Here is a 17,702-nt window from a genome sequence, read left to right as displayed (position 1 = left end):
GAAATTGACAAATTGCATCAAATGGAATTGCATTAAAAAGGAATAAGGAGACATTTTTGTCACTCTTTGAAACAACCTGGTTCCAGTCTTCAATTTGTTAGTAAGTTAACGAGGTTGGTTTATTTCGTTAATCATATCAATTTGCATTGTATATTGTCCAGACATGATTTCCCCAGTGCTCATATTACCATTAAAATTAGTATTTAAAGGCAACGGGTAAAGATCCTTTTGGTCCATTAAGTTGCTTGTATCCTCCCCTTGATTCTGATCAGTCCAAGGATGCCTATTTTGCTTCTTCAATCCCTCTAATTCAAGAGACACTTCTTTCATTGAAGGCCTATCTTCACCATGAACATTTAGGCATTTCTTAACAAGTTTCGCCATTGTAACTAGCTGCTCTTCACTAGCTTCCCTCACTAACTGGGGATCAAGGATATCCATCAAACGATCCTCTACCAACGACATAAGGAAATACATTGCCAAATTTCTCTCTTCCATTTTCCTTTCTAAGGAGAGAGGCTTTTCTCTTGTTAAGAGTTCGGCAAGAAGAACTCCAAAACTATAAACATCACTTTTCTCCGTCAACTGACTTGTTTGAAAGTACTCCGGATCTAAATATCCCAATGTCCCTTGAACTAATGTTGTCACCTGAGTTTGATCAACTGGAACCAACCTTGAAGCGCCAAAATCAGATATCTTGGTTGTATAAATTTCATCTAATAATATGTTGGTGGATTTAACATCTCTATGAATAACTGGTATTGAAGCGGCTGAATGAAGATATGAAAGTGCATCAGCAGCCTCTGCAGCAAGCTTAATGCAACTAGCCCAAGTAAGCCATGATGTGATGCCCTTATTTTTATGTATATGTTCGAAGAGAGTGCCATTTGAGATGTATTCGTACACTAACAAAGGAACCTCGGTTTCAAGACAACAACCTAAGAGTTAGAATAACGACTTCATTTATGAATTGCTCAACCTGAGTTTTATCAGCTACTCTTGATTTTTTTATTGCTACTACGCGCCCATCCTTTAGAATCCCCTTGTATACCGTACCATAACCACCTTTGCCTAAAATACGATCTTCACTGTAATTATTTGTTGCTTCTTTTAGTTCCGCAAAGGAAAATATTTTAGATGAGTCCATAGTTTCTCCATTTGGAGAAAGTTGTTGTGTTAACAGTATCCCTCCATTCTGCTCAAAGAATCTTTTCCTCGTTTTCACAAGTTCCCTATTCTTGATGAAAAAATATATCAAACCCGCTACAACCATAAAGAACAAGAGTCCAAAGCCCAAACCTGCACAAACGTCTTATACTGAAATTATGCTCGTATAATTAGTGTTTTTTCCTTCAAAATTTCAGTTTATAGTTCAAATTCAAGCAAGTTCAGTTTATTTCTATTATTAATTTTAATGTTATTACTCCTTCCAATTTTTTTAAAATGCATCACTTACATTGACACAAAGTTTTCAAATTGTTAGTTTTGCACCTAGTATCCTGACAAAACCTATATCTATAAATATATAGTAGAAAGTTACGAAATCATGAGCACGGGGAAATCATGTCTAGACAGTATATTATAAAAAAACATTATTTATAACATAAATGTATATCCTTGATTTTATTGTTCTCACAACCACTCTCTATTCGTACTTTTGTTATGCCCGTTATACAGATTAATTTTTTTTGTATTTTAATGCATAACTTTCTAATATCATAAATATTTTGTGCATTAACAAATACGGAGTAGAAAGAAACATACTAGTGTATATATTCCATGTATTAGTGTAATAGTGTATACGTAGTATTTATAAAAAGGGAAGAATTACCATAACCGAGCCTCGAAACGAATCCTGAATTATGTTCCTTTAAACAACCGCCGTCTTTCTTCCACCCATTTCCCCTGTATCCCTCAGGACAGGAGCATTTGTAACTGCCGGCTGTATTCTTACAAATATGAGAACAAGGGTTGTTTGGACCAGCTGCGCACTCATTAATATCTGCAAGAAGGAGCATATAACGTAACTAACATAGTGATTTGATCTTGTATAGGTTTCTAATACGTAGTACGTTGTACAAATACTGATTTGTTGATGAGGATTCGTGGCGTATGGCGACATCGTGTTGGTGTACACTCACCTATTGCTACTTCTAATCTTATTCTCTCTTCTATTCTACACAACATCAAAGCAAGGCGCAACATTACAAGCAGCATCAACAATGAGCATGATCAACCAGCAATACAACATTCTAGAAGCTTCTCCACATGATCAGTTTCTAGCTCTAACAACCTACCTTAAATCTAGGGAGTTAGTTAGTGATTCTGTTATACTGCATTCTTGTAATAAGCTGATTCTTATCAGCTGCAATGGCTGATGTGTACAAATAGAGCTATCTCATTGGTTGCAACACATCATCCTTAGATTGTATATATATATATATATATATATACATATATATATATATATATATATATATATATATATATATCATGCTTGTTGTACGAATTAATCATCAATAAAATAATAAAAATTCTGTTTGATCAAGTTCTTAGAATTCTCTCTCTTTTTCTCTCAAAGCTTAAACTGAAAATCAGTTTAGCAAAGAAATCATCCTAAGTGTTGATTTCTAATATGGTATCAGAGCAAGTGATCATTCGATCCTGCCAAATTTCTTCTTCTGTTCAGATTGATTGATCTTTCACAATTTGATCAAATTTTTCTTTGAAATTGCAAATTCAAAATGCCTGCAGATCAAACAGATTCATCTCAAAATCCAAACTCTGCTTACTATCTTAGTAACAGTGATTTAAATGCCACGAAATTAGTGAGCATTGAATTTGAAGGAAATTTTTTCAGTGATTGGAGACGTTCAATGATGATAGCTTTATCAGCAAGAAACAAGCTGTGCTTTGTTGATGGCAGCTTGAATCCACCAGCAGCAAATTCTCAAAATTATAGGATGTGGAATAGGTGTAATGATCTGGTAATTTCATGGATGTTAGCTTCTCTAGAACCAAAAATTGCAAGAAGTGTTTTGTATCTCAAAACAGCAAGGGCAATATGGCTTGAACTAGCAGATAGATATTGTAGAGAATCTGGACCTCAGTTGTTTTCTGTTCAACAACAACTCAGTGAATTAAGTCAAGGTGATGATCGATGATGAAGTTTCTAGTTTCTTCACAAAGATTAAAATTCTTTGGGATCAGCTTGATGGATTAGAGCCTTTACCTGTCTGTGAGTGTACTGGTTGTAGCTGTAATCTCACTCAGCAGTTGCTCAAAACACAGCAGAATCAAAGATTGATTCAGTTTCTGATGAAACTGAATGAAAAATATGAGCATCCTAAAAGCACTATTCTCATGATGAATCCTCTACCTGCAATTTCAAAGGCATATGGTTTGCTTCTACAGGAAGAACAGCAGAAAGAAGTGCATAATCACAAGACACAAACACAGACTGAATCTGCAGCATTCAATGCTAGAAGATTTGACAACAAGCCATACAGGAATCAGTATAACAACAATTCTAACTCTCAATATGCAGGCACTGGAAATCAATTCAGGAACAACAACAATAAAAACAGGAATAATCTCTTCTGTGATCATTGCAAAATGAGAAATCACACTATTGAGAAGTGTTGGAAACTGCATGGCTACCCTAAAGATTTCAAAGGAAAGGGAAAAAGAATAGCAGCGGCAGCTCAATTAGATGAGTACACTCCTAAAGAGGTTCAAACAGATGCAGAAGGACCAGGAGTGGTACATGCCACATTTACTGAAGAACAATACACACAGCTGATGAATTGTTTACACAGCCAACAAGTTGCTAACCAAGAAGAGAATTCTGGCTCTCACTCTCTTGGCTTAGCCACTAGCTATCAACCTCAAGGTAAATTCTGTCTCACGTCTAATTTTAACAATCAATGGATCCTAGACAGTGGAGCAAGTGATCACATGTGTTCCAATTTATCTGAGTTTCACTCTTTTGAACCTGTTCCTGATGGTAAACACACTATAACTATACCTGATGGCACAGAACTACAAGTTAAACACAAAGGTATCATACAGCTAGGTGGGGGAATTACACTTAGAGATGTTCTTCATGTTCCAGGGTTTAAATTTAATCTGGTCTCTATCTCCAAATTGTGTTGTGATACAAATTTCTCAATCTCATTTACCAATGGCAACTGTTTTATTCAGGACCCTTCCAGGAACAAGCATATACAGCTTGGTAAGATGCAGAAAGGATTGTACACTTTGTGTGAAGAATTCTTGCTTTCAGACTTGCATTTAGATTCAAATAAGTTTGCTCTTTCTACTGTTAGTTCAAAAGCAGTTCAAGAAGCCAAACTGTGGCACTTAAGACTTGGACATATGTCATTTGGGAAAATAAAGAATGTACAGGGTTTGGATGTAAAGGGTTGTTTAGCTGAATCATTTTGCCAAATCTGTCCTTTGGCTAAGCAAACTAGGCTTTCATTTCCAACTAGTTGTATTAAAACTACTAAGCCTTTTGAGCTGTTGCATATTGATGTTTGGGGACCATATTCCATTTTGGACTCATCTAAGTGTAATCAATTCTTAACCATTGTTGATGATTACACTAGAATGACTTGGACTCATTTCATGAAAAGTAAAACAGATTCAGTAAAGATCATGGCTCAATTTCTTGTTTATGTTGGAACACAGTTTAACTTGTCAAATAAGGGGGTTAGATCAGATAATGCTCCTGATCTTACAGAAGGAGAAATGAAGGAATTGTTTCTCACTAAGGGTATTCTAAACCAAAAAAGTTGCAGCCATACACCTCAGCAAAATGGTGTGGTAGAAAGAAAACACAAACACCTTCTTGAAACTGCTAGAGCATTGGCTTTTCAATCCAAACTACCTGATAAATACTGGAGTAGTTGTGTCCTCACTGCTACTTATCTAATTAATAGAATGCCATTGAAAAGCATTAACTTCTGTACACCCTATGAAAAGCTCTTCCACACTAAACCTGATCTTTCCCACTTAAAGATCTTTGGTTGCCTGTGCTACATTACAACTGCAAAACCCAACAGATCCAAATTTGATCCAAGGGCAGATCCCTGTGTCTTTATTGGTTATCCTCCCAACCAGAAAGCTTACAAGGTGTTGAATCTAGCCACTAATAAAATAATTGTTTCCAGGGATGTTTTCTTTCATGAGAAACATTTCCCTTTTCACTACTCTTCTACCCCCAAGTCCACCTATTCTACCAAATTATTTCTTCCTGTTTCCACTTCTTTTTCTGATTCTACTTCACTCTCTCCATTTTTTCAAACTCTCAATTCTAGTTTTCTTTCCGAACCTCCCTCAAATACACCATCTTCTCCATCTTTATCTCAAACAGATTCTATCCAACATGATCTGTCTACTCGACCTACAGTCACACCAGATTCACCTCCTACCCCACATACAAACTCTTCTATTCCTACTCTTAGAAGGTCAACAAGGATCTCAAAAGCACCTTCTCACCTTCATGATTTTGTTTGCTCTAAAACTGTCAAACATTGGTGTAACATAGTTTCTTATGACAGTCTTTCTGATGCTCACAAGGTTCTTATTGCTGCTCATATGGATCACATTGAACCAACTACTTACAAGGAAGCTGCTGGTGACAACAATTGGCTTCTAGCTATGGAAAAAGAGATCACTGCTTTGGATCACAACCATACTTGGGATTTTGTTTTGCTCCCTAAAGGCAAGAAAGCTATTGGTTGCAAATGGGTGTTTAGAATTAAAAAGAATGTTGATGGTTCTATAGAAAGGTATAAAGATAGGCTAGTTGCCAAAGGGTTCACACAAAAATATGGTATCGATTACCATGAGACCTTCTCTCCTGTTGTAAAGATGTCAACTGTCAAATGTCTTATTTCACTTGCTGCTTGTAGAAAATGGAAATTGTTCCAGTTAGACATCAATAATGCTTTTGTCCATGGAAACCTAGATGAGGAAGTTTACATGAGGGTTCCTGAAGGTGTTACTACTCCTGCTGGACATGTATGCAAGCTCAATAAGTCATTATATGGCCTTAAACAGGCTTCTAGACAATGGTTTGCTCGACTTTTGGATGAATTGAAAACCCAGGGCTTCACACAATCAAAGAATGACTATTCTTTGTTCATTAAACATGATAATAGTGACATCACTGTGGTTGCTGTTTATGTTGATGACATAATCATCACAGGCTCTAATGAAGCTACCATTCATGCTCTCAAAGCTCATTTGCATCACACTTTTAGCATCAAAGATCTTGGCCTTCTCAATTTTTTCCTTAGCATTAAGATCAGTCACACTTCTGAAGGTTATGTTCTCACTCAAAGGAAGTACACCAAAGAACTGCTCACTGATTGTGAACTTGACATCTCCAAACCTACAGTCACTCCTTTTCCTCTCAATTTGAAGCTCACTCCTGTAGGAGATCCTTGCCCTAATCCTGATTTGTATAGGTGCTATGTTGGCAAGCTCAATTTTCTCACTCACACCAGACCTGATCTGGCTTTTGCAGTTCAATCTCTCAGTCAGTTTATGCACTCCCCTAAAAATCTCTCACCTTGCTGCTCTCACTCACACTCTTAGATATGTGAATCATACAGCTGGACAAGGTATTTTGCTAAAATCTAATGATCAACTCACTTTGCAAGATTTCTCAGACTCTAATTGGGCTGCATGCCCTTCAACCAGAAGATCAGTCACTGGTTATGTGCTTCTTCTTGGTAACTCTCCCATCAGCTGGAAGTCCAAGAAACAATCCACTATCTCCAGAAGTTCATCTGAGGCCGAATACAGAGCTATGTCTCAGGCTGCAAGTGAGGTCACTTGGACGGTTAGACTCCTTGAAGAATTAGGGATCAATGGTTTGCAACCTGTTAAGCTTCACTGTGATAACCAATCTGCATTACACATTGCTAAGAACCCTATTTTTCATGAAAGAACTAAGCATATTGAAGTGGATTGCCACTTCACTAGAGATAAAGTTCTTGAAGGACTTCTCCAACTCAGTTATCTTCCAACCACCAATCAGCTAGCTGATATATTTACCAAAGTTCTCCCTAGTCCACAACACATAATTCTGTCTTCCAAACTTGGTATGATCAATGTTTTACCCATACCAAGTTTGAGGGGGGGTGTTAGTGTACACTCACCTATTGCTACTGCTAATCTTATTCTCTCTTCTATTCTACACAACATCAAAGCAAGGCGCAGCATTACAAGCAACATCAACAATGAGCATGATCAACCAGCAATACAACATTCTAGAAGCTTCTCCACATGATCAGTTTCTAGCTCTAACAACCTACCTTAAATCTAGGGAGTTAGTTAGTGATTCTGTTAGACTGCATTCTTGTAATAAGCTGATTCTTATCAGCTGCAATGGCTGATGTGTACAAATAGAGCTATCTCATTGGTTGCAACACATCATCCTTAGATTGTATATATATATATATATATATATATATATATATATATATATATATATATATATATCATGCTTGCTGTACGAATTAATCATCAATAAAATAATAAAAATTCTGTTTGATCAAGTTCTTAGAATCTCTCTCTTTCTCTCTCAAAGCTTAAACTGAAAATCAGTTTAGCAAAGAAATCATCCTAAGTGTTGATTTCTAATACATCGATTTAGATGTACGTCAGCCTTCATGTACACTAAACTGAATAGATCAATTTAAAACTATAACAAATAGACAAACCCGTTTATTGAAGGTTGTAATTAACAAACATCGATGTGAGAGAGGGTTTGTAGAATTGTCAAATTTCAAACGTAGTACATAATTAGGGTTATTCACCGGTCAAAACTTGAATCAGATTGAAGATCAAAATTGTTCAAGATCCTGAAAATAGACCAATTGTACATGCTTGGACAGGATTCGAAGCGATCCAGAAAATATAGTAAAAAACCGAAATAAATAAATAAATATGAAACTAATTGTTCAGCGCCTTATAACTTTTGTCTATATTAGAACATCTCCAATGACAAGTTTATTGTCAAATTAGCTTGTCATGCCACATAAGATTTCAAGCTAATCTATTTTCTAGCTAGTTTGTGTCTCAATGGTTAGCTATTAGCTTATTATTTGACTTGTACGTGAGTTGTGAAATAGGCAGTATGGAAGAGTTGATTTTTTGTTCGAGATTTAGTTCTAAAGCGGAGCATCAAAGATGTAAATCAAAGAGTTAATCACTACTTAAAAAATGGTCAAATCGAGTTGGACCTATGAAGTTTGAATTTTTAAGTCGGACTCGAATTTGGATTTAAAAATAAATTATTATTAGTACCAAGGTTATCAAAAAAGTGATTCTACTTTGAATCGTAAGGGACTCTTAGAATCGAATCGTAAAATCGAATCGTAAAATCGAATCGTAGAATCGTAAGATTCTACAAACAAATATAATCAAGATTTTATTCTCAAATTTCATTTAAAGTGCTTATATTATAGGAAAGAACTTAATAATGGAAATATATATTTGTTTAATAGTTATATAAAACAATAATTATAAATATTTTTCTATTAATTACTTTCTCTACATGATTCAAATTTACGAGGTTTTCTCTAGTCGAGAAAAAAGTGTAGAATCATGTAGAATCGTGAATTGAATCGTAAGACATATTTGAATCGTAGAATCGTAAGATTCTATGATTTAAATCGCGATTTTAATAACCATGATTAGTACAGAGTAATAACATATTATTAATAATAACTTAAAACATATAATTATTAGTATTTGAAGTAAATAACAAATACTTTATTAATCTATACGTAAAAGTTATTAATATTTGCAATCAACTGTGATAAATATTCTAATGACGACTAAATGTTTAAAAATAATTTAATAAACTTTAAATAAGGTCTTATAAGATTTAATAAGGTCCAATAAGGTTCTAAAGAGTATGAAATAAATAAGGTAGTTCTATAAGTTCAGATAAGTTCAGTTTAAATAAGTTCAGATAAGTTCAGTTTAAATAAGTTCAGATAATTTCAAGTAAAGTCAAATATAATAGAACGCACCGTAGCTAAAGCAGGGGCGAGGCTAGGGGGTTCCAGGTTAGGTCATACCCTCTGGACAGTTGGTTACACTACATCCGTTCCTGAAAGGTTTTTACGCTTTTCGTTTTATCCCGGTCCTAAAAGTTTTTTACACTCCACTTTATTCCATTTTTAGCGTATGAATTTTACATCTATACCTCATTTGGCCCACCACAACATACAACTTGCAATATTTTATTATGAGAATCCATCATAACTTAGCTACTCACAATACTCTAATACTTCCTCCGTCTATTAATACTCGCAACGTTTGTTACTTTCAAGCATGCCAATGCACAACTTTGGTCATTTACATCTTAAATTTTCTTTATGCAAAAATTATAAAAAGTTGATATTTTGAAAATGTACATTGAGACGAATCTAACAAGAACCCACATGACTATGTTTTATCTTATATAAAAAACACCAAAAATAGTCAAAGCAGACTATATGAATAGTGTAAAAAGTCCAAACGTTGCGAGTATTAAAAAGCGGAGGAAGTATTAATTTTCATCTACGTACTCACATTGTTGGACAATTTGTAGCTACATATTTTCCTTGTTACCCCACCATAAAGTCCTTAATTACCATGCAAATAGCAAGCGTAAAGATCATTTAGGAACGAAGGTAGTATAATTTAAGTACAATACAAATAGTTGGATGTGTGGGTAGCAAGCATATTTTTCTTTTACTCCCTCCGTCCCTTAATACTCGCACCGGTTTGACCGGTGCGGAGTTTAAGGCACTTGAATTGAATTATTAATTTAATGGGTGTGAGTTGATAGTGGGGTATTTTTTTAATATAGTTAGTGGGAAATGTGTAAGGGGTGGGGAGTGGTGAGTGAGGGATGTGAATTTTTAAATGATTTTTTGTAGGGAGTATGGGTGTAGGTGGGTTAGTAGGTAAGTGTGAGAAATAATATAATATTGATAAAAATTTGTATTTATAGAAGCGGTGCTAGTATTAAGGGACGACCCGAAGAGGAAAGTGGTGCGAGTATTAAGAGACGGAGGGAGTATTGTATATGGCCTCTTGTTCCGAGGTTCAAAGCTCACTAACGCATGCACCTTTTTTTTAAAAAAAAGAATTATCTCGTTCACATACATTTTATTTTTCATGATTATAAGATAATTATTGTTCACCTAAAAAGTGAACCGTAAAAAAAATCTCGTATTGATGATTATATTGAAATTCTCCAACGTAAAGAGAATCTCATATTGATGAAAATATTGAAACCCTGCTAATTATTTTATTTTAGTGCTTGACAAATATAAATTTGGCCCCTTAGTTAAGAATTTTTGGTTTCGCCCCTTGCCCCCTTCCCTAACTTATGTAGTGATTGACAAATTTCTACTTAATAGAAATAGAAGATCTAATTTGTTAGTTAATTAATTACTAATTGAGCATATAATGTTAAATTGATACTGACTCCGTTTGGTTTGACGTAAAACGTTTTAGAACAGATGAGGATTTGTTAGTCAATTACTCTGTAGTTCTTTTAATTGAGCATGCAATGTCATTTTGATTCTGGCTCATTTGGTTTGGCATAAAATATTTTCATTAAAAAATGATTTTTCAAGTAAAAACCACAATCAAACTAGTTTTGCTTTGTTTAGTTCATTTACCAGAAAAATTAAATTTTTTTTTGGATATTTTGATATTTACCACCTTTTAAGTTTCATGTTTTTGTATTTACCACCTTATATAATGTTATTTCATATTTACCACGTTAATCTTATGAAATATTTTAAATTCACCACCTCTTAGCGGTTTTCATCAAATTTTCGGCCCATGTGAACCTTGTTTAACTAACTTCTTCAATTGAAAACCTACTAAAAGATGAGGAAAGTTAAAGAAGTTGGTCAAGTGGAGTTCACATGGATGAAAAATCTGATGAAATTCGTTAAAAGGTAGTGAATACGAAAATTTTCATAAAGTTAAGGTGGTAAATATGAAATAACATTTTATAAGGTGGTAAATACAAAAACATGAAACTTAAAAAGTGGTAAATATAAAATAACATTTTATAAGGTGGTAAATACAAAAACATGAAACTTAAAAGGTGGTAAATATGAAAAATAGGAAGACTGACCTGTTGCGCATCCAGGACTGAGATAGGGGTTTCCCTGGTAACCAGGGAGACAACTACAGCGGTATCCTGATCCGAAGCCACCATTAAAATCTATGCAGCGGGTATTTTCCTTGCAAGCATATGCATTGGACTTGTTCCGTTGAGCTTGACGACACGTCTGATTGACATCAATGAACCAATCCAGCACCATTGGAACATGCTCAATGGTTGTATTGATTAACGCGGTGTTATCACCGGAAAAAATGTCAGCTACATTAAAGCTGAATTTGTTTTTCTCAGCTAAGAAAGCGGCGGTACAATAGGACTCATTAGTGTCCGTGGTGTCCTCTTGAGTATTAACTATCGCTATCCCCAATGCTTTCAATCCTTTGTTTGGGATCATTGTTTGGCAGCAACCTACCTCTAAACACGACGTATCATTACGCTGAATCATATCCTCCCGGAGATTACACGTAGGTACACAGCCACTCAAGTGGCCAAGTTTTGAACTGGCGGTGAACATAAATGCCATGTCATAATGCTCACTATTACAACCAATGACGATAAACATGTTTGCTGTGTCTGAAACCACAACCGGTAAACTTGAGAGGTCTATCAGTTCTGGATCCATCATCGTGGATCTTACTGCCCGCCCTCCTTGGTAGCATCTAGTGGCCAAAACATTCCTAATTCGCAACTGGCCAGTATGGGATATGTTTATGATCTCAAATTGAGTATCATTAACACCTGATAAATATGGTTTTGGGGGGTCATACGAGGTGTTGCAATTTATGTTGTAGGGTTTACTATGGTAACATTCTAGGCCACCGATGCCAAATGGGTACGGAATAGTTACCTTCCCGCATTTAGTTGGGCAACCGGGTTTGACAATGGGAAAGACACCGAGACTGTTTACTGAAAACATGGAAAAAGTAGTAATCCATAGCCATAAACAGGGATATAAACTTGGCCGCACTTCCATCATTTATTAGCTTTTGATGTCAATAAAATGGTGAATATCAACCCTAAAACATGCCCCCCCGAAAGTACCTACACTTATTAACCAACTTATGACGATGTTTCAACGGATATATAGTTGAACAGTATTGAATCATTCAGATTATTGAATCATGTAGCTAGCTTGACATTTGAAGGACTTGTTGGCACAATAATGTGCTAAGTCATCTTAATTAGTCTTACATACGTTTTGTCCACTCATTAAGCAAGTAGCCAAGTAGCTAGTATTATTATCTTTTTACGGACGTGATCAACAGCTCGTTGACTCATTATAGTATAGAATGTGGCAAATCTGGAGTCAGCTAGAGCCTAGAGCCTCGATCGGAGGGGGACATTGTGTGCCACTTTTGTCAAACCATACTTCATGCATGTTTTGAGAGAGTATGTGATGTCCCTGCAACCATTAACCTAAGCTCTTCCTAATTTCCAACATACCAAACTTTGATCTTTCTCTGTTTTTGTCGATAATTTTTTAATACGGAAATGATAAAGGTCGCAACATGCCACCTTTAAGCCGTGTCACAGTGGTGACATGGCACGTCTATATGTCATAAATGTATTTGGAAACTAAAATATTTAGATTATATGACCTATTATACATGTCATAAAAAATGTAGGAAGTCTTAATATTCTAATTTACAAATTGTATGATATAATTTTTTATTTCAGAAAAATAATTCTAATTTGTATAGAAAATTAGAAAAAATACTTTTAATTATTTATATGAATAATATGATATAGGAAATTGAAATAAAAAATACATTTACTAATTTATACTTAGATTAGTAAATCATTACCGGCAATAGGTCATATATTCTTAACCTATGCGACTGTTGACAGAAGTTCATTTCAATGAGAGGCAACCTATGCGATTACATGCAATCATTACAGGCTACTAAGGTTAACCGTACATTAGAAAGTTACATGTTATAAAATTGTTGTACATTTCATAATGCAAGGAAGCCTGTAATGATTGTACATTTCATAAGGTTAACCAATTAGTAAATGTAATGATCGTTCCATACAGGTTACCAAGGTTAAAAAATAAAAAAATTAGGAAAATGATTTGTCTTTATTGGTTTAGTGGGTTCTTCTTCTCTAGATGGGATGATGATAATGGTGCGTGACTAAATTGATGTATTTTTAAATTAAATTGATGTATTTTTTTAATTGCACAAAAATATATTATTAAATTATAATTTTTATTTTTTTATTGTGTAATTTATGAGATGAAAGGAAATATATATTTACTATGAATATAATAAATATTTGTTTCCTTCTCTGTATTGATTGCCTTATTTATATAATTTCATAGTAAAAATATTTAATTGATAGTAAAAATAAATGGATGACGTGTAGCCTACATGGTGCTTATTTGTACCAATGAAATGCCGACACGTAAGATTGCGACAACAAAATGTTGTCGCAACTTGCGACCGTACCTATATCATCGCCCTTTTTAATAGTCAACCTTGCTAATTACTACTACCTCCGTTTCAAAAAGATCTTTACAGTTACTATTTGCACGAACTCCAATGCAATATTTAACTACTAATATATCCAATTTCGTATGTAAAAAAATTATAAAAATTTGATATTCTGAAAATACATCCCGAGACCAATCTAACAAGATCTTACATTTAATGTTTTGATGTATATAATGGTGAGAATTTACGGTCAAAGTTTTTATACTTTGGACACATTTTTCTAAGCGTAAAGAACTTTTTGAAACGGAGGTAGTATATATATATATCTCAAGTGGAAACAAATAATAAGATGTAATGACTAAGAAATGGACAAAAATTAGCAATACTGTAACTCAAACCTCCGCTATAACCATACAATATTTATTCATTCACAAATTCTTATTTATAATGGGTGTACAATAAATATTGTACACCGGAGTAAAAGTTAAATCAAACTACTTAAAAGTTAAGCTTATATATGTAAAAGTTATATACTTTTAGTGATAAATTTTTTTCATTTTAATAAAACTTATTTCTTCAAATCACTAATAATGTATAAAATTAATCATTTAACCATTTAATATGCTCATCCATCAACTTTTTTTGTTACTAATATAAAAGTTAATCAAAAGTAGGTTAAAGTTACAAAAAATGAATAAAAGTTATCTTGGTGTATAATAAATTTATTGTACACCTTGTGCGCGCAAGACCTTTTGTTATTCATTTAACAAAAATAAGCAATAATGTAACACAAACCCCCTCTATAGGCCTATAGCCATACAATATTTATTCATATTATGTTACAAGTTAATAGTAATTAAATTACAAGTTAATACTCCCTCTGTCCCTTAATACTCGCACCGTTTTGACTTTTTGCACTATTCACATAATTCACTTTGATCCTATTTTATTTCTAGTATATGAAAAAAAATGTTAATATATAATATATTGTTGGATTCATCTTAATATATATTTTCAAAATATTAATATTTTTACAAGTTTTTATAATATGTAGTTAAAGATATTGGTGGTCAAAGTTTTACATTGGCAAGCGTGTCAAGTAGAAACGGTGCGAGTATTAAGAGACGGAGGGAGTAGTTATTAAAACATACCAAAGTTGTGGATTTGGAATTTAGTAAGCGTGAAACTCCAAATATTAATTCAACTAAAAAAGAGTGGCGGACGTACTTGACAAAGAGATTACAAGTGACCGAGTAATTGACCTTTTAAAGGCATATTAATGCTTCTAAACAATATAACCCATCATCTAATTAATTAATCCCTAGCATAAGTAGTAGCATTATTATAAGAGCTCAATTCTTGTATTAAGGAACTCAAATCACAATAAGATGAACCACCAACTTCAACAGCCATCCTTGCTAATTCTTTCATTTTCTTTGCCTTACTTCTTAACTCCAAAGCTTCTTCACCCACCATAAGTTTTCTTATAGCATCTCTAATATCTTCCCATTTGATACCCTCTACCATTCTATTCCATTCCTTAGCTCCAACACCCACTCCAGTCTCCAAAACTTGAGTCACCAACTTCTCATTATAAAATTGCTCGGCAAATACCGGCCAAGTGACCATAGGAACCCCACACGATAAGCCTTCTAGAGTTGAGTTCCACCCACAATGAGTCACGAATGTACCTATCGCTTCGTGGTCCAATATCAGCACTTGAGGTGCCCATCCCCTTATTATTAGCCCTTTTCCTTCCACCCTCTTCTCAAATTCTTCAATGTTTTTAGTATTACTTCCTCTTAACACCCATATGAAGTCTTGCTCAGACGCTTCTAGACCCATCGCGATTTCTTCAACTTGTGAGTTCGAGACTTGAGCTAAACTACCAAAGCAGATATAAACAACAGAGTTAGGCTTTTTTGAGTTAAGCCAATTCAAGCATTCATGCTCATCAATACAAGAATCCTTCCCTCGTTGGAACTTAGCTTCATTTTCGCGGTTACATAATGAAACCGGACCAATACTCCATGCCCTCCTACCAATAACGTTTCTATAATAATCAGCATATTCAGGCTCTAGCTCGTGAAAGCTATTGACAATAACTCCATAGCTCTTCGCCTCGGCCTCCATAGCTCGAACAAATATTTCCATCCATTCACTATTAACAATATCCATATCCATATCTAAATCCCCCCTCATCATATCTGGTAGTTGAGACTTCATAAGCTTTACTTCATGAGGAAGGTAAGGGATGAGAAACTCTTCATCATCGGACGAGACGGTTTTAAACGGCTCGTATTTGATCATGGAATGTGTAACACATTGTGAGAAATAGTTAGTTCCATGGAATACTAACCTCGGAATGTTGAACTTAGCCGCAACGTCGGTAGCAAAAGGTAAGAGCATATCGGCAACGAGGCAATCAGGTTTGTGTTTCTCCAAGATTTGTTCGAGTGATTGTTGTAGCAACGTGGTAGCCTTTAGGAATTTGACTGCCATTTCATTGGAAGTAAACTGGTCGAAGTTTTCGATTCCTTCCGGAATTCCGTCAGCTTCGTTGGAATTAGGAAACGGGATGACTTCAACATCGATTGTCGTAGTCGTAGTGGTGTTAAGTGCTTTGGTGAAGGTTGGTGCGTTAAGAGGGGTTGTGACAATGGTGGTCTTAACATGGTGGGCTGCAAACAGCTTGGCGATGTCTAAGGTTGGGATCATATGACCGGCAGCCATAAGAGGGAAGAACACTACATGTAGCCTTTGTGGTTCGGCACCCATTTTTAAGCTAAGCTATTATTGTTTTTATCAATGATTGATGATGAAAGTGTTGCTAGCTATGAGAATTGACAAGTGTATGAATTTGAACAAGATAAGCTAGATTTATAGCTTTTTATATATGTTGGACTGGTGGAGTGTAAGAATTAAGAAATCAGATTTAAGTGCATTCTTTTATGTCACTCCCAACGTCACTATATTTGTCCACTTGAAATCTCTATCCCATAATTTGTTTAGGTACCATATAATTTTGCATTCTTTTTTGTTTACTTTGTATTCTTGTCCACGTCTTAATTGCAAAATAATTAGACAAAAGGATTTCGTGTGGATATTATCATTGTTTAAAACCTTCTGGAAAGAACAGTACGTAGTAACTTGTGTTTGAAACTCTTTTGGCTCTTTTGGGCATAATATTTGGTGGTTATTTTTCAGTGGTTCATAGTATATGAATATGATCCACTCCTTTCATTTTCATTTAATATATGATCTCCATGTATTGTGCAAGGGTACAATAAGATCCACCCTTTATGAAGTTTTATAAAAATTTCAGGTTGTCAAAACTCAAACAAATTCTTATTTAAACGTAAATGTGATGTACACTAAATATTATACATCAGAATAAAAGTTAACCGATATAATGTAAAATATATATATTTCATTTTAATTAAAAAAAAATTCTTCAAAATCACTAATAAATGTATAACCATTTAACCCTTTAAAATATTATCATCAATTCTTTTTACATAAAATAAAAGTTAATCAAAATATGTTAAAAATATGTATATTTTGTCATACAATAAATTTATTGTACATCTTGTGGTTGTAAAATTTTTTGAGTGGTTCATAGTATATGATACATCAAAGTGTTTTTTCTTATTGAATTAGTGACTAATTAAGATTGTGTTCTCTTTAATGATCTGGTCAGAATATCTCCTGTAATTGTTTTTTGTTTTTTCTGATTTAGTTTAAATGTTTTACGTGATTGTCCTTTGCTTTTTATGTTCTGGTATGATCTGCATTTTCTAGCTTGGACTTATTTTATGGGTGTGATTTAATAATCAATAAGAATAAGGTAAATAGAATAGAATCTAAAGTATAACTAGAGTGCGAACCTATAATATCGACCCCATCTATTATTACTAGTAGAAGGTTCCAAATAATACAACTAGATATTTGATTCTTTAATTGACAAAAAAAAGTATGGGAAACAATTTGTGATCTCGTGAAATAATAATGCAGCCTGGAGCTTCTAGATGGAGAAACAGGACACGTTGGTTCTTTTGTTACAGCCTTACAGGTATTTACGAAGTACTCCGTATACGGTATACTACAACAATAAT

At 34.3% G+C, this 17,702-nt stretch overlaps 1 protein-coding gene and 1 pseudogene across 1 annotated transcript; both read right to left on the bottom strand.

Moving 5' to 3' along the window:
* Nucleotides 1–66: 66 nt before the first annotated feature.
* On the bottom strand, nucleotides 67–12,172 carry LOC110793124 (wall-associated receptor kinase 2-like; annotated as a pseudogene).
* A 2,585-nt stretch (nucleotides 12,173–14,757) lies between these two features.
* LOC110793128 (scopoletin glucosyltransferase-like) lies at nucleotides 14,758–16,503 on the bottom strand. Its single transcript, XM_021997970.2, has one exon. It carries the CDS (start codon nucleotides 16,363–16,365, stop codon nucleotides 14,902–14,904), a length of 1,464 nt encoding a protein of 487 aa, XP_021853662.2. The 5' UTR covers nucleotides 16,366–16,503; the 3' UTR covers nucleotides 14,758–14,901.
* Nucleotides 16,504–17,702: the final 1,199 nt, after the last annotated feature.

Source organism: Spinacia oleracea, chromosome 6 (genome assembly GCF_020520425.1).
Source record: "Spinacia oleracea cultivar Varoflay chromosome 6, BTI_SOV_V1, whole genome shotgun sequence".
Taxonomy (NCBI): domain Eukaryota; kingdom Viridiplantae; phylum Streptophyta; class Magnoliopsida; order Caryophyllales; family Amaranthaceae; genus Spinacia; species Spinacia oleracea.
The sequence above is the reverse complement of the archived record's forward strand: the minus strand, read 5'-3'. Positions and strand labels throughout refer to the sequence as shown.